The sequence below is a fragment of the Micrasema longulum genome, unplaced genomic scaffold, assembly GCF_059751315.1.
Source record: "Micrasema longulum isolate JH-2025_06_02 unplaced genomic scaffold, ASM5975131v1 h1tg000629l, whole genome shotgun sequence".
NCBI lineage: Eukaryota > Metazoa > Arthropoda > Insecta > Trichoptera > Brachycentridae > Micrasema > Micrasema longulum.
The window spans coordinates 246,115-270,223 of NW_028277825.1; the positions used below are offsets into that span (position 1 = coordinate 246,115).

Sequence of the window (24,109 nt, forward strand, 5' to 3'; positions counted from 1 at the left end):
TGTACGAAAATGTACGAAAAAATTAATAAAAAATATTTTGATTAAAATGAGCTACTTTCAACAATGTCACTAATTTTACGAAATCAACCAATGGCAGAGTGTTGTAATACATTTTCGGTTATCAGGAAGCTAACTTACCAATCAGGACAACTCACTGTAGAGAACTTGAGACGTCACAGGCGGAGAAATTTCATAGTTATATGTGTATTATTTTTTAATTACTATTCCACGAGGTGGACAGTTTCCAATTAAATATCAGTGGTAAGTGGGACAGTTTTATTACAAATTTAAGAATGTTTATCTTGTCGGTAACATTTTTAAAAACACTGAGTATATCAAATTAAATGGATTTGCAAAAGTAACAATAAACCTTAAAGTTTAAGAGTAAACAAATTCAGTTAAAAAAAGGGAAAATTTTTATTTTTGGATTAGTATTATTGAGAAGTTACCATTTCCATCAGAATCTCGTTATTGTGCTCTCATTATTTTACCAAAAATAAGCATAAAAAAAACCCATTTTTTAAGTGGTACATAAAAACAAGTGATTTTATTATATTTTAATATATTAAAAAACCTATTTTAGTCGTGTGCAGTGGTATAAGGTATGTGATAACTTTTTTAATGAAAAAATATAAATATATGCATTTATATTATTTACACAAATATTTAAATTATAAAGCCATTTCCTAAAAGACAACTGTGCTAGAAAAATGATAAAGTTGTGGTAGAGCATGGTTCAAACTTCGGACCTTTGATTTGTGAGAATCGCGAGTCAGCGACACTACCACTGCGCGACTTCAAAACAACAAGGGTTCAAGTCGTCAACCATACAAGCAATGTTATAGCCCTTCAAACATTTGAACAAAAATATCCCGGAATTTTTATTTGCATTGAATAATTATATAAATGTCATAGTAATATTTCTAGTAATTAATTAATGATTTTTCACTTAGAACTTTGGTGCTCCGAAATTTGCAATATTTGGGAACGACATGGGCCTAACATCGTTTGGAGTTTTTTTAATTGTGTCGATACTTTTTAAGTGTGAGGGTAAATATATGTGTTTTTAAAATTACTGTGAATGTTGTCGACTTCTTGGACTTCAACTGGACTGTCCGGGAACAGAGTTTTTCCCTGTATTTTTTAAAATTATTTGGGCATATTTTTATAACAGGTCAAGTACGCAAAAAAGCCATTATACTGTTTTTATTTTGAGGAATACGTGAATCACTCCAAGTTGTTAGTTCGGTGATGTTATTATACTCAATAACAAATTTTAAAATTTTTGTTCGATTTAAAGAGATTATTTTCACTGCTTCCAGTAGATGTTTCGGCCCAAAGTGTACAATGGGTGGTTTTTTGAATTATAAGCAATCAAATTATATTAACTTAGTTTTCGTTAACAAAAAAAAAACTAACTAAATGCATTAGGCATGCAGATACCCTAGCATATAATCACATTTTATTAGTCAAAACTTAAAGTAGGAATGTCCATGTTTTCTTTAACATATTTTTTAAACGTATGAGCTCCCTATTTTTTCTGTGAACTTTCAAATGTTCCAGGTCTTCCTCGATTATCGTATTCTCCCTTTTTTTAGTCTAGTAATTTACATTTATGTAACCGATTTCCCTTCAGATGTGAAATCCGAAATTCAATTATTTGAAAATTTATTACCTTACATCAATATTTTAACTAGCTGAACTGTTTTCTTATACATGTTAGGCAAACTTAGACCTGGCTATACAAGTGTTCCCTCGACGTCTTTGCCTGACAATAGTGAGACGATATGCAGGAAAAATGTTCAATGTGACTACGAACCATATCGTTCTTAGCATCAGAAATTAAGATAATTTTAAAAAGCCCGGATATGGATCATCTGGATTTGTCTCAATAATTATGTTTTTGTGTATATTGACATTGGTTTTTGAGAAATTCCCAAAGTGCTAACGTGAAAGTCTTCTGAAGGGGTTTTATCAGACATACAAGAAATCCCAAAAAAGGCAAAGGAATTTTGATAAATGGAAAATAAATTAAAAGAAAATAAAATGTCAATCATGTGAAGCAAACATTAATAGCAAGGAAAAATTTATTCCCGACAAAAACAAAAAAAATACAAAAAACTTCTTGAAGATAAAACTGTTTCTAATACGTTTCCATGGATGAAAGAATAAAACAATTGAAATCATTCTATTCCTTTACGCAAAACGAGTAATATATGTTAAAAAGTAGCACAAATGATAGAAATTGAGAAATGTAGATATTATATGGGCTGTTAGGAGTGACAGTTTTATTCGAACAAGTTTCTATGTGTATCACTTAGAACTTTGTTGCCCGGAAATAGTATATGGAACCTTATTATCTTGAACGATTTGAATCTACAGTCGTCAGTTGACATCATGTTGCATTCGTATTAGCTAAATAAGACATTATACAGACTTGAAATTTTCGTACATTGTAGAATAAGCTTTTTATGCTTTTTGCATTAAAATGTCAAAAAGTAAAAAAATTGTTAGTTGGACTCTTGTTGTTTTGAAGTCGCGACTGGACAACAACCTGGTAAAACATTTTTATTATTATACATATTTTTGGAGGAAAATGCAAATGGTAGCAGTGGATTATAATTAATTCATCATCATTATCAAATCACATGTCCGCTCCCTAAAAGCGTATGGGGTCCACAAACAACCTTCAGGTCTCAACCGGCTGCCAACGCCAGCAGTAGGTGTTAAGGATATGGAGATCCTGATGCATTGTAAAGTAAGCAAGCATGGTGGGGACGCTTACACAGTATATGGCCAAGCCAGCCATATTGCCTCCGCTTGATAAAGATTGTCATCGGAAGTTATGGTCCCATTCTTTTATTTTATAAAAAAAAACAGTTTTAAATTATTTAGGTTCTTTGTGAAAAAAAATTGCTAATGTAAAACATTTACAAAGGTCAAATATTATGGTAAGCTAATAATAATCCACTGTTGCATTTTCCGAAGGAATTTCTAAAAATGTATATCAATGTAGAAGAACAAAGAAGGTAACAGGAAACCACTTCGTTCAAAGTTACCTCAAGATATCACTATGGAGAGCTTTCTTCCAAGTGGTTGCCAACATCAGGGGGACCTAAATTAATACGTAAAGAAGAAGGTATCAATGTAACACTACCCTAAAGATGAAACGCGTCACAAATAATAGGGTTTAAAATAAAAAACTTTTAGAAATGTCTCAAATAATTTTGAATTACCAAATTTATCCATTGGATTTTCCATACACTCGTGTTTCAATAAGGATTTAAGGTACTTTAAAAAAATGTGGAGATTAGAATGTTAAACATGGACAGAATGATGAATGTCACTCAGCGTGAGAAGTGATCACTTAAGCCAGACAAAGACAAGCCAGAAGCATGACAAATGCTCAGACAGTGATAATTTATCCATCTGCATTGAGACATCTGTTGATTAAATAAAAGTCAGAATAATATAATTGAATATTTCTTTTATTAGTGATCAGTAATATTTTTAACATAGCAAATATAAATAGAAAGGAGTCTAATGAAAATAAGTTCACCGTTTTGCATTGGTGAAATATGAAATATATGTTTATGTACATTTTTTAGATATAATGAACGACACATGCAATATGAATTTAAGGTTCTAACCTACATTTTAAATACCTATTATAATTAAGTCTTATAAGAATCTCGACATTGGAAGCTAACAATATTGATGATTTTCTACATAAGCTTATTTACAGTCTCAGCTCATGCCTATTTACTCAACTTTTGATGAAATTAAATAACATTATGAATTAATTTGATTAAGTATGTACCTATTTATTGGATTACTTAAGATTTTTTTTACTATTGCCGGTTTTATATTTTTTTTAGTAATTACTTTGAAATCAAATATAAAAATTCACATTGATGTGTTTGATCACCCATGCATTTTGGAGGAACATATTTTCCAAACCAAATATTAAAAAAGAAAATCGATGATTAGAAAATTTTATAAATCAAAATACATATGTACTATAATATCCCAACTAACCTTTTTATCAAAATTTTTTCAAATGTGATTAAAAAAAATGTTTATCTGCATGTGATTCTGAAAGTTGTTAAGTGTCAAGATTAAGATATAACCTAGATACATAATATACCAGATAAGGCGCCCTTGAGGTATTAAATCTATATATACAAAAGGCAATGTTTGTATGTGTGTCCTAGATAGACTGAATAACTACTGGACCAATTTACGTGCGGTTTTCAGCTAAATGTAGATCTTTGCGACGAGCATGTTTATAGCAATTAAAATCTTCAATTAAGTTTTAAAAAAAGTTAGGAGCATAAATGTTTTTTTATCCATCACCAAGGTTGCATTCGACGAGAATGCATATAAAAAAAATGGGAAGATGTTATTTTTTAGTGTTTAAAAAAAGTTTTTTTTTTAAATATTTACAAATAACATTAGTTTTTTATGGATCCAAATTTTACTGGATTTTTGGTAACACTTAAATAGTATCAACTGACATTCTATACATTTTTTAAAATCGCACTCCTAAATACAGCGCACCCTTGCTGGTGAGAAAAGCAGAGTTTGACATTTGCAAAAAGAATTCTATATTTGAAAATTAATAATCTAAAGTTTTGGAATTCAACCATTAACAAGTACCTAGGTACCTACTTAAATTCAATATTTGAAAACAAATTATTTTAGGTTTTTGAATTTAATCATAAACCTAGGTTCCTATTTATCAACGAAAAGTTACGCCATATTTTTTCCTTTAATTCAAACAATTTTTACACGCCTTCATGCACAATCAGGCATTTGGGTTTCAATATCAAGCTCACGTCAAAACCCGGCTGACGTGGCAGTTAAAGAATGACTAAATACGCGCAAGGCAGGACAGAGCATTCGGGCATGCGTTATGTGTCAAAAATTTAGAGGGTTCCGTGTGCGTCTACGAGCACTAATAGGTATTATTTAAGAACACCCAACCTGTTTCTATGGTTACATACAAGCATTATGACGTAAAGTTTTGTAAGTATCCTTAATAATGTTAAATCTAAAGAGGAAACGCGGTCTGCCTTTTCTTCATACGTATTCCCATATTTCCTCTCTAGATTATGGCACTAGCGGAGTGATTTTTTTACACACAATAGATTTTTACCATTGGCGTTTCCCTATTGTTTTTTATTTTTGGAAAATTGTTTACTATGGGAACTAAAACCATATAAAAACCCATAAAAATGCACAGTTTTATCTGCAGTCTTCGGGCGCACTGTATACAAATATAACTATTTTTGAAAAACACAAAATATACCGATATAGAAATTTTTATTCTGATACTCTGTCTAAAAAAATAACAAAATCGGTTCACTTTTGAGGTGCGGAAAGCGGGACAACGAAGCGTTGATTTTGTCTATTCTAACAAAAGGTCCGACATGCAATTGCCTTTTTCGCACAGTATCGGAGAGGCATCTGCAAGACAGTGACAGGAAAATAATGTTCGAATACATTTTTATTGATTCACTGTTCTCACAATTTATGTAAACCGAAACACAAAAATAATCATGTTTACGTACATATCTAATTTGGACTAAATACAATAATTGATATCAAACTTTCGATTGTGTTCATTTAAACTATATATGAGTATGTACTCAAATCTACCAACTGCCGGGTCGAGCTCGTATATTATAAAAATGACGCTATATAATAATGTGACAAAAATAACCACTTGACAATAATGTTTATACAATCTTAACAGAAAGTTCACAATGCGGAGAGGTACTAAATTTCTCAGTTTTTCTCATAAAAACTCAGTGGGTTTGACCTCAAAATATAGATTTGACAAATTTAACTGAAAAAGAAATTGACTTTTTAAAGTTATTTATTGTCGTTTTTACTACTTACGTCAAAGTTATAATATTTTAATTCATAATGTTTTACAATTTTAAAACTCATGTAATATAATACTATTTACACAATTTACGCATTCTATTTATTGTAGCATTACATTTATTTACTAAAAGGATTTAATTAAAGTATTACCTTTAATGCAATTAGATATTAAAAATCATTTAATAAATTACTGGTTTAAATAATTGAAATGAATTATACATAATTAAGAACAATGACACCTTTTTGGGCAATATATGTGATCAAAATTGAATGCAGGTAACACATTTTACTTCAATTGACAAGAGAAACCTGCACATAAAAAAAAATATTAGTTTTGTAATGCAGAATGAGTTTTACTGGATTACTGAGCCAGGGCTGATGGATAATGAAATGCGATCAGAAACGTTGGGAAAGAGTGCGAATGACACATGGTACAATAACTAAGAAAAACGGCTGTGAAAATGTAAAAAAAAAATATATATATTTTTATTAAATATGCTGAGAGTGAACTAATTTTAAATTCTGAATATAAAATTGCAATACAATATTGCTAATGAAAAAGAAAATAAGATCACAATAAATATTACATAACTTTCATAAAGAGAAGATACATGGCTTATTTAAATATGGATGAATTCGTTTTAATTAGAGATTCACAAGTATAAGCTTGAATTTGAATTGCCAGACTAAAACACTTCCGAAATTTGGAATACATATGCGTTAAATGCCAATTAATTATCACTACTAATTTCAAAATAGATTAGACTTATAAATACAATAGAAGTGATCTAACCAATATTTATTTATGCTAACCCATTTCCAGAATGTCATAAAGACAATTTATACACAGGGTTCCTTTCAACGGTTTATGTGAAAAAACCAAATGTACTGTAATATAAAATATAATTAATATAATATTTTTTTCTTTAGAAGAAACAAAAATTGCACTGCATAAAACTATATGGGATTGTATATAAAGAAAGTTCCCCGTGGAATACAAATACAGCTATGATAAAATATATCATATTACAATATAAATTATAATACAATATTTATATTTGGTTGGATTAAAAAAAATTAAGATTTAAAAATTTTAATTTAAACAATAATCTAAAAACACATATTTTTAAAATACCACATTTCCCATAAAACATCTTGGAAAAAAGTAACTAATAAAAAAGATGCAACATCTCATAGCAGCAATGCGCGAATAAACTTTTTCTAATGGAATTAATGGACCAATATTCTGGCATTTCTCTTTACAAAACCAATAGTCGTAATTTTAATAAATATATTTAAGTAAAAACGAGAACAATATAAGACACGGAATGTCTTTAGTAAATAGTGCTTTTAGTTCAGCTAACGCCAACTTATGCTTGTGAATCCACCACACAGATTTTTTGTTGTTGTTAAAAATGGTGTTATGTATGATTTATATTCATTCATTGTTTTGTTGCACACAAACAATAGTATTTTATAATGTACGTTATTTTTTTTTTAGTAAACTGTAAAAATTGGACACTTTGATAGAACAGAAAATGATCAAATTTTATTATCAACATTGTTTTTTGGGTGGGTGAAAGTTTCAAGAATGACATTAAATGAATATTTTGGATTGGATATAACTAAATACACACTAGATAATTAGGTCAAGGATAAATTAACATTATCAGTATTCTTAGAGTGGTTAGTTAAAAAATTTAAGTTAACGAAAATAGGAATTGCAGAAGTAATTTTTTAAAATAATTGATGTTAATGATTTACCTAGCGTAATTGAATTTTTGAAAGTACAATAAATCCCAAAATACATTACATATTTACATTACAAATATTATTCACATAATATTACAATACATCAGTTGGTATGCATAAAAAAGGAAGGGGTGATTATCACTTTTCCAATTTGATAGTAGGTTAACACGAACGTAAGCAAATCAGATCAATGAAAACTACATTCTATATTATAAAATTGATTTAAAAATACTAGTCTTTAAAAAACTTTTTGCTTAGAAAAATATGAAATATTGTTAGAAAAATTCATTACATAATTTTATTTCAGGTGAAAAAGTTTTAGAAAAACTATACATCAATTTTTATTAGTGTCTGCATTGATTATATATGGTACAAGTGATATTCATTGATTCCTTTTCTGTTATTCTATAAACCTGATCTGATTTGACATTGGACTTGTAAGAAAACAATATTAGCACAATATCATTTTGAGAATTTATTCTGTGAATGTCCATGACATTTTAGCAAATAGTTAATAGTGGTCACTCAATAGACAAAGTGTACATTTTAGATCACACATATTATAAATAATATTTATGGTATTAATCACTTGATGACGTGAATGTACTAAATGATTAAATGTACTTGGCAGACCCACTCCAGGTTTTTTTTTTTTAAATTGATGAAGCTACTTCTTCTTTATTCTGTTGGCAATCCACTCTAAGCCAGGATATAACCTGAAAACATCAATATAATATAATAAACATTATATGTACACATTGGGACTGATTTCATAAACTATTTATCAAAATACCATAAGCGCTATGAACTTTAACCATTTGTAATGATAACAGACGGCTGTGATCAATTGTCTACGATATTACATATCTAAGGAATCGTAACTACTTCTAATACATCTGTAAAGCGGGTAAAGTGCAAGCAGTATGCTTTGCTATCTATTATTTATTTTTTACGTTGCATTACAAATAAATCCCATTACAACATTTTCAAATGTTTGGTAAACAGGTTCCATAAAAAAAAATGTTACATAAAATCTAAGAAAATAATGCTGGTCATTGGGTTTGAGGAGCACATAACGCACTACATCCAGCTGATCCCACCAAATGCAGAGCATGAGTTTGGAATCATGGATATTCAACTTTGCCGTCGATGTTAATGCATGGCCTGGCTTACCCCACGATTTTCTACGCTTAAGGTAGTGTATCAACTTTTCATCACCAGTCTCGATACGATGTTGTGGTATTGTATTGTACTGTATTCACACAAGAAAAAATGCAGTTTGACGTTTCTCAGCTTCAATTCATACGGCACCCAATTCCCCCGGTTTTGAATAATTCCTAATGCTTTTAAACATTATTTGGCAACTGTCGTGTAATCAACTCCGAATAATTCGGCATATTCTTTTTGTGCGTGATATGGGTCTTAATCGAGTTATGCTTCAAATTCTTCAAACCTTTTCGGTGAGGCAGAGCGTTCTTTACCTTCAACATAAAAATCATTACTTTCAAAGCGTTGAAACGAATCTCTGGAAGTCGACAGAGCATAATCACCGTAATTCTCTTTAAGAATTCCATATGTTTCAGCTGCAGATTTATTTTGAAAAATGTATTAAAGTAAAATTCCCCCCAAATATGTTTTTTTTGGCACAAAATATTTAACGCTATGAAAAAATATGTTATTTACACTTCAGCAGAATAACACATACTGTCATTTCAAGCCTAATGGTGGGCTTCACTATGAAGTTGGCTGTAGTATTGCCCGATGTAAAAAGACTAAGATAACACCATCTCCTGGGAAACAGGGAGAACTTATTCAAGTTCCCATTATATTTTGTGGGTTTAAAAATACATAAATGACCTAGTCTTAGGAACAGAGATCAGCTATTAGATGAGAAGAAACTGGAATAATTCATCAAAAGTGAGAAAACTTACCCTTCACCATTCAAAGCACAGCAAGCTTGTATGTGCCATGGTTGGCGTTTTATAGCTGTCAGCTGGAGCTGTTGGGATATCTCAGCAGCAGTCATTGAACCTTTAATATCCTGGACATAAAAACATTTACATTAAAGAACTACATCATACTAAAAACACCTATTACAAAGTAATCACACAATTACTGATTCATGAATAATTGTAATTCGCATTTCCAAATTTTTCCCACAAGCTATCGAAGGTTTATAATACTGCTAAAGGTTCGCAGTTTCGAGGCCACAGTAGTGGATCAGCTCAAAACAATAACATAATTATGTATTACATTAAAAAAAAGTCTTGTTGTTAAAGAGGAAAGTTACTCTCCAGTGAGGGAACATTCTTGTTGTTTAAAAAAAAACAAAAATTGATGACGAAAAAAAGATAGGCTGCTTGGAATCAGGGTGTGTACTGCATATATAATGTAGTTGACTAATAAAGTAGAATATTTGGAGAGAAGAAAACATTGCCGCTTTTATTTGATAACATGTATCGGGTTATTTGATAACATGTAGCAAGAATGGCATTGAGCATTTTGATACAAAATAGGCATGCTATGCTAAACTTGCTGTCGCCAAAGAAGTGAAGATGTAAAATAAATCGCACATAAACAAAATTAAATCAAAATTCAGCGATCGCTTTTTGTGATGATTTTTTTTTGGATTTTTAAATGGAAAACAGTTGTAACAAAATTTGCATTTTCAGATAAAAGAATGAAGCATCGACGTTAAATTTGAGTTAATTTAAGAATATTTAATATTATTACATTTTTATGTGATTTAATCAGGTTTATATAGCACGGGGAAAGACATAATACATAAGTGCATGAATTTGTAAAAAAATGTAATTTAAAATTAATATATTTAAAATATTATAATATTTACAGTAAGTGTGGAATAAAGGAAAATTAAAAAATGACAACTGCTTAATATGTATTGTTTTAATGTACAGGAATAAGAAATAAAAAACAATAAATAATAATAAAAAGTAGTTCCATGAACAAATAATATATTATATGGGTGTTTCTCTGTAAATTGGGCAACTCATTGTCTCAGGCCAATATTATATAAAAAAAGTATAGACTATTATTTATTTCATTGTTAACTTTAATAGATAATTACTTAATCTACATGTACTTAGGGTTCAGTATCGATTAAAATTAATTTTATCATATAAAAACATTTTTAATTTAATGATAAAAAAACAGTCCCCTTTAAGAATAAGAATTCATTAAATTATTTCATTATTTGAACGATATTACATTAGTGTTAATTAGAATTGCCTATTTTCATGATTATATATGTTTATAAAACTAAAAAAGTTAATTAAAGTTTGTCTCAGCATTATGTGAACAGTCCCCCGTCAATATTTTAAATTACGCGGCACATAGTCTACAGCTTAAACTATTGCGTTAATACATGTAACAAAATGCAAACGACCTGAAGTTTGCACGGTTATCATCAAAACCACCCGGATGCCATTTTGTTTAGTGCTGCACGAGCGTCACTCCGAAAAACCCGTGAAAAAACCTGAAAGCTGACAGTCCTCTGGAGAGAATTATTTTAATTAATTGTTGAGAATTTTATTTATTTCTTAGAAATTTTATTTTGTCATTAGAGATTAATATTCCCTGTCAACAAAAAAATAACATAACTTAATTATATTTAGTGCTACCTTCCAATGAAATCAAATTAAACAGTCCTCTGTACCATAACCGAACAGGTGACTGTTTCCGCCTCCAGGGGACTGTCTTTATTTATGTTTATCATTGTTTTATATACTTTAAGCATGGTGCTAAGAGAGAAGAAATTTTAAAGAGAAGAGAAGCCGAGCGAAAGAGATATGAGCGTAACGATCCGCAGAAAAGCGAGAACTTAGAGAGAAAGAACGTCATAAATACCGTATGAAAACTGTTTATTAATTTAATTAATTTGTTACTTTATTGTTCAATTACATAATTCCTAAACTCTAAAGTTTAAGTGAATAAGAAAAAGATGTAATTTTGCTACTAATATGATGTTTTTTATTTAAATAATCAGTCCCCTGTCCATAGGTAACAGTCCCCTGCGTCAAATTTTCAGAAAATATTTCGAAAAGGGGATATTTTTGGTTCATCTGCTGTTTATTATTGACCAGGTGGATATATATTCCCTTAATCAGATTTATTCAATATTTAATAAAAAAAGTGGCTTAGACAACTTTTATAAAACTACTTGCCCAGTTTACAGAGAAACACCCATATACCTAATAAATAGATTATTTATATTTGGAATTCTACAATTTTTACATGGGCTTAAAAATTTATCAATATATATCGCTAAGTAAAATACAATAAGAATATTAAATCAAGCAATAAATTGGTGAAATACTAAAGAGGATTTTGAAATTTTTGTACTGTTTCACTTCCTGCAGAATGTTTTTTTTACATAGTCAATGTATTAGGTGTTAACATATGTTGTGTCCTTTTATTTTCAAATTTGAAAATGAGCACCGAAAGTAGAACAAAACGGTAAAGGTTATACGTCATTCAAAATAAAATTTTCTGCTCTACAAGATATTGTGTTTGCTTTTACGTTACGTAAATTATTTTATTTGATTACAAGCCATCAAAATGGAATGTCAAGTAGACAAAATAAAATAAAGGATGAGGGAATAAAGCTGCTAACGCTGCTCGTGATATTTGCAAAGTGTGCAGTGAAGATGCAATGAATTATTGACTAATTTGTTGTAAAATAAAAAAGGGGAATAGATTATTGACTTATTTGCTGTATTTTTTTTGTATGACCAATGTGTACTTGTGAACGTGAACAGAAACACTTACACTCACCAAATTGACTATAAGGGAGCTCCAAGTAGCACAGAGAAAACATGGAAAAGCCACGCTACAGATAAAACTCTCTGACCGGATAAGAAACACTGAGATACGGAGGTCAGGAGTTATGGACGTAGTTGAAAGATTGGCTAAGCTTAAATGGTCATTTGCGGGACATGGTGCCAGATTAAAAGGCCAAAGATGGACTAAAAAGGTAGTTGAGTGGAGACCTCATGAAGACAAAATAAGTAGAGGGAGACCCCCACACGATGGTCAGATGATTTGAAGAATGGCCGGTGACTGGATACAGAAAACACAAGACGTATGGGAGAGGCTCATGTTCAGCAGTGGACAGGAATGGCTGTATGATGATGATGAAGATCACTCTTTAATGTTTTCGCCTACATTGTTTTCAAATATTTTGTTAAATATTAATTAAACTGTGACAGCTCTATGAAAAATGTGACTCCCAAATTTACAAACTTTATGATGTATCACTATGAATAAAATGTTGTTGTTAATGTTAGGTCAATTTTGTAATACAATAAATTAAACACCTTGAAAATGTAACACAAAAAAATTTCTGTTATAATTCTAAATTTCACTGAAATTCCTCACTAGGGTTTCACTTAGCACAGAAAATAAAATCAGACATCACAGCTGTAAGTCAAAAAACAATTTATAAAAAATTGTGACATTTATATATGTATATATTTATATTTGTAACATCAAATAACATTTGTTGTACTATTTTTTCATATTTGAAATTCTGCAACTTCAAATCCACTTAACTAAAACAGTGTAAGCCACTTTTCAAGCACAAGAGTTAAGACTATTTTTTGGAAATTTATAAATATAAGATAAACTAAATATATAAAAGTAGATAGTAGTAGAAAAAAAAAAACATGTATCATTTTATGTAATCAAATTAATAAATAAAAATTAGGTGAATTGATGAGCATTTTACTGATTTACCTAATTATATCATATGACATCAAGATTAAATGGACATTCTAATAATAGGAAATATAATATGCTGGTAGTGATATAAAAATTGTATATCGTCCATGCCACTGATATTCTAAGCCACCTCATAAACATGATTTTTTTGGAGTATTACCCATGGTCTTATAAAATGTCATAACCCAGAAAAACCGTTTGATTATTATTTTTCTGATCAACTCATATGTCATAGATTTAAATATTTCAAAAAAAAAAATCGGAAGACAGTGGTGAAATCAACTAAAAAAACAATAAAACAATTATATTTCAGAAACGGTTCACAATTTACTGAACACATTTTCCTTTTTTTACAGCCCTTGGGGTGTTCTACCCCCTACATTTTTTAAATGTCTAGTCTGTATTTGGCCACCTGTATATTATTTTTAACTTTACTGAGATTTTGGGTTATTTTTATAAAAATTTACAATTTATTTTAAATTTACATTACTCATGAAGTGACATTGTTTTTTTGCATTTTTGTAAAATTTTGAATTTGTGGCTTATGACATATTACGGTCCCATAGACAATATTTCGATCATAAAATTGTTTATGCCATTATTCCATATTTTGATTTATTTACCCCGAAGATGAAAACAGGGCCAGAATAATTTGTAATAATGATTAATATAAACAATATATATCGAGTACAGTAAGACTCCTCTAATGCGGAGTATACATGCGCTAAACAAAACAGCATTAAACGAGGCTATCTAAACACGTAAATAATGGGGATAAGTGAAAACGGAAAAGAGCAGTTATAATTTTTTTTTTTTTTTTTTATCAGTTTTTGTTAAATACTTCTTTTACATGAATTATAGACCTATTTAATTTTTCATTCATAAAAACATTCATGAAAATTAAAAAAAAGTTAATACTAAAAATTACAGTATTTATCAAAATAAAATAAAATATTACATATATATCTTGATACACAATAATATTGATGACTGATCATAAATCAACTATGACGTGGCAAACATGCATTCGTACTATAATTATAACAAATGCACCGCGAGACTGCATTCTAGTATCAAAGCAACAAATTAATATGCAATATTGGGAAATATCAAAACCACATGCGAATTCGAAAAATCCCAATACTGCGGCGTAGTTCTGAAACAGCATTAAGCGGGGTCTAATTATTATTATTCTTGAAAATGGGGGTCAGTGTTGAATAAGCTCCTGATATCACTGCGACCTGGGTAGATCTATTGTGATGTATTAAGCGAGGTCTGACTGTATATCCAAATCATTGTAGAAGTACTGGATTTTAAGATTTTTCATAATTTTATCTAGATAAAGAGATTCCTTAATTTATATTACAAAAGAGATGTAAAATATTTTTGAGAAGGGAATATGGAAGTCTAGGCATTTACAGGGCTTATGACCTATCACCGGTTGGTTAAATGAACCATTTTACACACTGTACAACATTCACCATTTTGCCTATTTCTGGATATTGAAATTTCTTTAATTCTTCCAACTGGATTTTTATGAAATCTCTTCAGCTTCCATATTCTCTTATCTAAAAATTTCTTCATCTGATGATGATATGATTATGATCTGCCTAGATATGTCAAGAATTAATCTTAAGAGGGGAACAAAATATGAAAATGTTAGAAGTATTCCTACGCAAGTCATTTACACTATTGGATTTAAATTTGATATAAATATTTCATTTGGTAAATTTGTACTAGAAAAGAAAAGAATAAACCTGTTTGTTGGCAAACACGAGTAGACACGCATGGCTCAATTCTTCATGTGCAAGCATTCTATGTAGTTCTTCTCGGGACACAGTTAGGCGTGCTCTGTCTGTGGAGTCTATCACCATTATAATAAACTGCAAAAAACCAAGTATTTACTAAGGATGTCGTAATGGTTTAGTTACAACATGTAAATATAATTGAAAAACAAAGTAAAATATGTAAATTGTTAAATTAATATAGAAAATTACAAAGATAGCGCTTTAAACATAAAGCACTAGTACAGTATACTTTTAAGCATTCGCATTTCTTAGCCATAAGAATTAAGCAGTAGTATTTTATGGCTTCATGAATCTGAGACCTTTGTGAAATTAAAAAGAGAATATGATTTTGTGAGAAAAGCTCCAATAAGACAATAATCAGCTTAATATAAGAAAATCTTAATTCGATGGAAAAAAATATAAATAAACATGTTAAAAAAACAAACATACTTTTACATAATCTATTAAAGAAACACAATAGTATTTAATGTGATTTTAGTCTCTTAGTTTTAGGATTGTAAAAAATATATATTGGTTTATTTGTTTGATATGTGGCTAAGACACTTGGTTTTAGGCACAGAGGTTTCCATGTGTTATTTCCCAAGCCTGGGTTTTCTGTGCAGTAATTCATCATTGTAATTGGGCTTCCAGGTCTAATGTGGTGCAAAAAAAATTAAATATTTCTATGTGTTATGCTAGAAGTGCCTTTGTCAGGAGAGGGTATTGTTTGTTTCTGAAGCGATTTTTTAGATAAAATTACTCAAGTCAACAAAAGGCTTTACTATTAAAACTACGAAAAATAAAAAGATTTTTGTTTCAAAATTACCTAATGCAATTTTTACATGAAAGATCATAATATCTTTATTGCTTATGTAAGCATAGTCATTTCTTAATGAATTATGCAACATCAATTGTCTTCAACTTAACATTGACAAATCTAAAATAATATCTTTCTCGCGATGAAAAAAACCTATACAATTCAACTACAAACTAAAAAAATATTTCCCTTTCAATGGTTTTGTCAATAAAGGATCTTGGCATTAATTTAGATAGTAAACTCTCGTATCGTAAACACATTGATAATATTGTAAACAAATCTATCAAACTTCTTGGTTTTATCAATAGAACGACAGAGGACTTCAAAAATATTAATACCATCAAAACTCTTAATTGCTCACTAGTTCGACCCCCCCATCTAGAATACGCGTCTCCTATTTGGTCTCCATTCTACAGTACTCATATTGACCATATCAAGTCTGTCCGACACCGGTTTCAAAGAAAAGTGGCATGGTTGCTCGGATTCCTATTTTGAAATAGAGCAATCTCTTAATCTGTCTTCATTGGAGAATCGTAGAACTGAGATAGACCTTATATGCATTTTCAAAATACTTAATGCTATAAGTGATGTCTCATCTCTGTTGCAATCAATTTCTTTTCATGTTCCGAACCAAGTCACTAGAAGCCAAAATCTAGCAACTTTTATTTTTATGCCCCAATGTCCAGAATTCTTTGGGATAGATATTTCGGCTTTTCGTAGATCTCTTCGCCACTAAAACAGTGTGGGATGAAGATACATTGGCATGGTTTAGCTCGAAGTCTAATAAGTCTTTCGTTTTTATGCATATATTGTATAACATTGTTGTATTGCCCTTGTTTGTCTTTGCTAGACAGTTTTATGTTCTTTTTGTTCAGTTACTTGTATTTATGTTTCTTCATGTAACTGTTGTAATTGGCTTAGGGCATATATATAATAAGTAAATAAATAAATAAAATCATGATTTAATATGTGTAAAGGTGTTTCATCGTCTCCACTGTAAAACCTACATCTAGAAGTTTCAAAAAGATTCATTCTAGCAAGGTGTTTATTCAATCTGCAGTGCCCTGTAAGGGCTCTAATAATAACACACCTGAGAGCAAACCTTTGCGAGTAGCCCTTTAGTAGTTCATAGTTCCATTTGGAAGACAGCTAGATAGATTCCTAGGCTAATGGAAAACCTTTTAGCGGGTCTAACTACATGTATCCCAGCACCCGCTCATCCATCTTTATTGGAGCCATTAATGTACCACACAACATATTTCTCGGTGTCTGACTTGTTCTCTAATAGCACTAAAATAATGGATATTTAGTTTTGATGCCTAACTCGTTTTGTCTGAATCTGATCTGTCATAGGCACTTCACATTATATATATTTTTTAAAAGTGTTCATGTCAAGTCAGAAACAGGGACAAGTAGATGGAAAAAATACATAAAAAAGAATCAAAGTGGTTTGATTAGATGGCTAGTGTAAATACACAAATAAATAATATTGTATAAAAATTTAAAAAATAAATATTTACAGGAATAGTAAACAAAAGAATATAATACCTCACTGTTAGTGTAGTAAGTATTCCAAGCAGCCCGGAGACTTTGCTGGCCACCCAGGTCCCACATCACTAATCTCAAGTTTTTCCACTGAACCTCTTCAACATTGGATCCAATAGTAGGACTCGTGTGAACCGCTTCACCCAAGAGCAGCTGGTACAGAATTGTAGTTTTGCCAGCATTGTCGAGTCCAACTAACACCAATTTGTGCTCTGAAAACCACGGTAAGTCAGTACGTGCAGAGAGCCTAACTAGTGGAGTAAGGAACTTGTGTTGTTTACATGTTGATTTTCTAATCTAATTTATATACTTAATATTATGATAAAAATGGTGGGCTAGGACAACAGCCGATTTCTTAGTAAGTAATAAGAGCAGTGAACTGCAAGTCCCCCTTGCTTATTTAGCTCTAATATGGTTGTCAAAGGTTTTGAACTCTCCGGTGAAGAAGGGCAGCAAAAGAGTTTACCTTTATGGTTTAGTTTACCTTTATGGAGTTTACCTCTACTGGGCAGTCCAAATATGCACTGTATACCCTAAATCAATTCCATTCAGACTGCATATAGCTATTACACAGCTTCCATGTGCATATGGAGGTAAAATCTGTTACTTCAATACTTTTTTATTTAAACCCTTTATTTATTGTTAATTTGCTATGGTTGCATTTTTCTTTATTATTTCTTTTTATTTTATTATAATTATATTTTATTTCATGTATCTATATTTTTTATACTGTGTTCAAGTGTTTTGTTTTATTATAATTGTTTTTCAATATTATTTTATACTTTGTCAAAGGCGTAAGCCGTCGAAATAAATAAATAAATAAAATACAATATAAAAATCATCTACATTTTGTCACAGCATATTTAAAATGCCCTGCAATATAACTGATCAAATGTTCATGTCATTTGTGTCATCATCATTCCCTTTCCGCATCTAATACTGCATAGGACACTGCAATGGTACACCGACTGCAGAGTATCATGTTTTTTTAAAATGCTACATGAAGGTAAGATGATCAGTCTTGCGCTTCAGATGCAAGTCAAGAACTATGAAATATTAGAGTGACTAACACCATTTCATCAATATTTCATGTCAACTATGTCAGGAATCGAGCCCGAGACCCCTTGCTTTAATGCATCTCTGTAATTGGCGTAATGCTATGCCCTATACACCATTCATTGTAGATAGCGAAAAGCAAGACTGATAGCGAAAATTATCATGTTTTATCGATACTTGTCTGGTGTTAGTTTTCATTGAGTCCAACTGTGTTTGAAATAATTCACTAAATAAACTCACAATTACAATTGAAACCTGTCAGTTGATTTTATAACAAAATCATGCGTGAGTTTTATATTGTATCAAAACAATAAAAATATACAATCTTACCTTCATTTCCAAACAGGCTCCAAATTTTTGATATAAGTAATCCCATATTTATCTGAAAAATAAAAGACTTGTTAACAGGTGACAGATAAACAAAAAAAACCTGGCAAAATATATATTTCAATTGCAATAAACGTTATTACTTAGTGGAGACTACTAGACATTGGTATATTAAAAAAATTAAAGCCAAAAGAATCTATTTAAATCCAATTATTTATTGATAAAAATAGTATAATCAATGTACTATTTTTATCAATAAATGCACAAAGTGAACTAATCTATGGCATTAGTATGAAAATAGACATATCATAAACAATATCTGATTTGCGAATGATACACATCCTTCTAGCAGGTAGTACGGAAAGCATTGGACAAAATTGGCTAAGTTGAGTAAAGGGCTAGAAATGAACATGTCCAAGACCAAATATATGGTTATTCTAAAAGTCAAAAACTTAACTGATGGCTTTAAAAATTGGAGGGCAGATTATTGAGCAAGTTCATCAATATAAATATTTAGGATGCTGGTTGAATAATAAATGGAATCACCCAAAAGAGATCAAAGTCAGAATAGAGATGGCGCGAGTTTTTCAGGATGTGTGACTTTAATTCAGACCTCTGAGAAATCTTATTGTAAAATGTTATGTCTTCTTAGTCATCTTTCTTTGAAATGTGGTGCTACAGGAGGGTATTAAAAATCTCATGGGAGGGCAGAGTCCGAAATGATGACGTTTTTCGACGGATGAAAAAGACAAATAAGTACTGAAGCCATAAAGAAAAGAAAACTGAGTACTTCGGACATGTGATGAGAGGTGAAAAATATAACATTTTACCAGTTATGATACAAGGAAAGATTAAAGGATGACACGGTGTAGGTAGAAGGCGCATCTCTCTGCTATAAAACTTGCATGACTGGTTCCATTGCGGTACTCAGTTCTTATTTAGGGCAGCTGCTAACAAAGTGAGAATTGCTGCAAAGATATCCAATCTCCATTGGGAGAGGAACAATAAGTAGATGTTTAAACTTTTACCATAGCATACAGGGACGCTTTTGATATAACACCATAAAAAAATATATATATCCAAAAATAAAAAAATTAATGTGAAAGTCTAGAAAAGTATGAGAAAATGTTAGGAAATTGCTATCCATAAGGACGCGCAGATAACACGGCAAGAAGATATTTTTTACAGAAATTAGAATATTTCTATAAAGTAAAAATTATGAGTTGATTTCCAAAAGACTTGTAATATGTAATTTAACAAAATACACTGTTAAAACAAGGTAATTATTTCTGATGACATATCGACTATCGACACACTTTCAGTATCTACAAAGTTTACCTTTGTGCTTACCGGTTACATCAAACGCGTCACAGAAAGATAGAAACCAAATATAAATTCAACATTAAGGATGAGGAATACGATAATTTTATTTGACAATATGGACACGTTATTTTCAAATGTTCTTTTTAATATGAAAGCGAGACATGAGCCAAGCCAATGACACAGAACAGATACAACAATTTCAGACAACTGTCATTGTTCATTGTTCATGGTGAACATAATTCATAGACAAAATTTAATATGCAAATTGTAACGTTCAAAAACAAAAACTGATCGTTCATAAGAAAAAATAAGTACCTTCTACAATAGGGAAATATCACTTTTTTACTATTTTAAAGTAATACGGGCCTATGAAATACTGACGAGTAAAAAATATTTTTTTGACTACTTATTAGTGGCATAAAAAAAAATTTTTAATTTATAATTTTGAATTACCGCGAAAACGGTCATTGCATTGGCCGCGCCCCTAATACGTCCTAATTTATTCCAAATTTATGTTGATTTTGTACATTGTTTGTAACCGTTTAATTTTTTACCGAACATCGTCATGAATCTTGACGTCACAATCATCAAAGTCAAACATATCGCGTTTTTCTGGGGATATCTTTTTTTTATAATATCTTTTTTAAAGTTATGTATAAAAACATTTCTCCAGAATATCCACATTGATTTTGAAAAAACAATTGATTTTAAAATCCGTTTTACATATTTTTGTCGTTATTCGTAGTATATATGTGATATTTCCGAATTACATTTCAAAGAAATAATTATTTGACAACCATTATCCTTTTTCGTTCTAGGACTGATTGATAAATAAAATATATATAAAGGAAAATAAAAGTTAAATACTAGATAACCAATAACGCACCGCAGTAACAAGTTATTATAAATATTTCATATTACAATCCTCGAGGGTTTTGAAACATTTTAAAATCACTGTTTTTAGTTATGTAGGTGTTTGTTTTTGTTTGACATATTTCTTTTCCAAGGTAAGTACTCGTGTATTAAAAAACTAACTACTGGGAAAGAAGTGGCTCAAACAGAAACATTTTTTTTTTAAAAAGCAAAATACATTTAAGTTATCCTGGGCCCCGATTACAACGAGAGGCTAATAAAGTTATCCTCGACTGTCTATAAAGAAAAATCGATATTTGTATACGAAAATAAGTATATTTGCATGAACATTTGAAATATCTAAATCGGTAACCTATAATTAAACATGTTTAAAAGAAAAAAAATGTGTGCATATTCTGCTTTTCATACAGAAAACTTAATTTTACTTTGTAGATAAAATTGAAACTAAATGTCAACTTCACATTGTAATCGGGGCCCAGGACATTATAAGAAGGTTATTTAGTTTGAATAAGAAAGTGGCTCGAACTGTCGGTAGGGTCGCAGTGAGTCACATCTTGCTGGATGATGTGATTCTATAAAATGCTGCGAACGCCTAGTTGCATTCCACCGGCAACACTACTGACTAGTCCAACTCGTTAGCGTCCACGTCGTGAACCCCGGGCAATGGGATCACACTCATAACGGTGTGATCACAGCAGATAACGAGAGGATGAAAGGCGAGTTTCTGGCGCCTACAAACTAGAACCAACTAGCTAAGGGAAGGTAACCCCGACAGAAAATCCACCAGAGAAGGCAACGGGAAACCACTTTGGTCATCTTTTCCGAGGAATCACTACGGCAAGTACATCAATAAGCAGTCGTCCAGGACGCGAAATGTAAAATTAGCGCAGGACAGATACATATGCTTTTGCTGTAGTGATCGCCAACGTCGGGGGGACCCGGCAAGGCACTAAAAGAAAAAAAAAGAAAGTGGGGATATTATGGGGTCTTTTTTTCAAAATCAAAAACTTTGTTCAAAAAACGGAGAAAAATCTAATGTATAAAGCCTATCATATAAAAAATATGTTATGTTTTTAAAATATATTTTGTCAATTGATGGAACATTAAAAATTTGAAATAGTTCTTTTGTTGGGAATGTTGATGGTTTTTTTAAAATCACTTTAATTATTAATATTTGTACTATTTTTACTGAGTTTATAATACTTGTGTAGGAACCTCCCCAACCAATTATACCATATTGTAGTAAAGATTGTACATTGGAATAATACACGGTTTTCAATTGTTCAATTTTAAGGATATTTCCAAGTCTTATAAAAATTTATATACCCTTTCTTATTTGCTTAACCAATGCATTATTATGTGTTTTCCATTTTAAATTTGGGTCTAAAACCAGTCCTAAACATTTAATTTCATTTTTTGGATTGACTTTTGAACATATTTGTTTACAATATTTAATTTCATTACATTTGTAATCGTGTATGATTATTTTTATTTGTGGATCAATGTTGAATTTGTTTATAGTGAACGGCATAAAATATGTTTTTTCGGTATTTAATGATAAAAGATTTTTATCAAACCAGTGTATTAGATTGTTCGTGTCTTCATTAGCCATACTATCAACAGTTTTCTAGTCTGTACCATATATTGTTGTTATTTAGTTGCTGTGTAAAAATATCATTGACATATATTATAAATAGAAATGGCCCCAAAACTGTACCTTGTGGAATACCAATATCACTAGTTTCTGATTCACTATGTATATCATTAATCTTTACCACTTGGGGTCGCTTGTGGAAGTAGCTGTTTATCCATTTAAGTGCTTTGGATATTATTCCAACATTATTTGGTTTTAAAATTAGTTTTTGATGAGAAATACTATCAAATGCCTTTCTAAAAATTACGATGCATTTTAATGATTGATCCAAAGAGTAATGCATAAAGTTTGATAATTTTGCTATGGCATCTTGGGTACTTCTGTTTTCCATAAATCCAAACTGGTTGTCATGTATTATATTATTTCGTTGAATAAAATTTACCATCCTTTTTTAAACTATTTTTTCAATTTTTTTTGCAATGTTAAATATTACGGAGATGGGTCGGTAGTTATTGATTTCTTCTGGATTTCCTGATTTAAAAATTTGTTTTTCTTATAGTTGTTACCTTCCACTTTGAAAACTAACATTTGTAATATGGTTGAGAGGTTTTGATATTTGTTTTTTTTTTACAAATTTTAAGGTTTCAGCAGTAAGACCATCAAAACCTGGGGCAGAACCATCTTTAATGCTACCGATAATTGACTCAATTTCGTCATCTGTAGTAGGTTGGAATATATTTATTTTTTGGACATCATCAGTATTGGAATCAAATTTAGCAGTTGTGATTGAGTTTATTGGTATGAGCTGAGCGAGACTTTTCCCCATTTGAGAAATATTTGTTAAAACTATTTGCTGCTTTGAAAGGATTTTCTGTGCAGCATGTTATTGAGTTTCCATGGTTTATTTAACTTATTTTATTATTTTTGTTCTTGTTTTTATCTATTATTTCATTAATAATAGACCACACTTTCTTTGTGTCGTTTTCTGATGATTTTAGCCTCTTTTTAAAGTAATTTTCTTTAGTTTTTTAAAACTAATTGTGAAAGTATATTTTTAAATGTTTTAAAATGTTTTTCATTATTAGGTTATTTGTTGACTAATTTATGTAGAGATTCCTTATGACGTATTGATACGATTAAGCCATGAGTAATCCAAGGTTTAATAGGTTTATGTTTAGATAATTTTCTATTTAACAAAATATTCGATGATTCATCCACAAGTTTACATAATTTCCTTTCAAACATTTGACAACATTGATTAAATTCATTAGTTTGATACAGTTTATACCAATTAACAGCATCTAATTTATTTTTTAATATTTCTAGATTGAGTTTTTTATTTTTTATTTGTAATTTTGTTTCAACACCGGAGAGTGTGGAATATTATAATTGTAATTAAAAATA

At 30.3% G+C, this 24,109-nt stretch overlaps 1 protein-coding gene across 2 annotated transcripts; it reads right to left on the reverse strand.

Moving 5' to 3' along the window:
• Positions 1–8,099: 8,099 nt before the first annotated feature.
• On the reverse strand, positions 8,100–20,486 carry Arl5 (ADP-ribosylation factor-like 5). Of its 2 annotated transcripts, none has more exons than XM_088229036.1 (6): positions 20,254–20,486; positions 18,919–18,970; positions 17,536–17,744; positions 15,141–15,266; positions 9,576–9,685; positions 8,100–8,360 (listed from the first exon to the last, which is right to left on the reverse strand). In XM_088229036.1, exons 2-6 carry the CDS (start codon positions 18,962–18,964, stop codon positions 8,312–8,314), a joined length of 540 nt encoding a protein of 179 aa, XP_088085162.1. In that variant the 5' UTR covers positions 18,965–18,970; positions 20,254–20,486; the 3' UTR covers positions 8,100–8,311. The 2 variants fall into 2 exon arrangements, with proteins under 2 accessions (XP_088085162.1, XP_088085163.1); XM_088229037.1 differs by having other exon boundaries at positions 20,266–20,475.
• Positions 20,487–24,109: the final 3,623 nt, after the last annotated feature.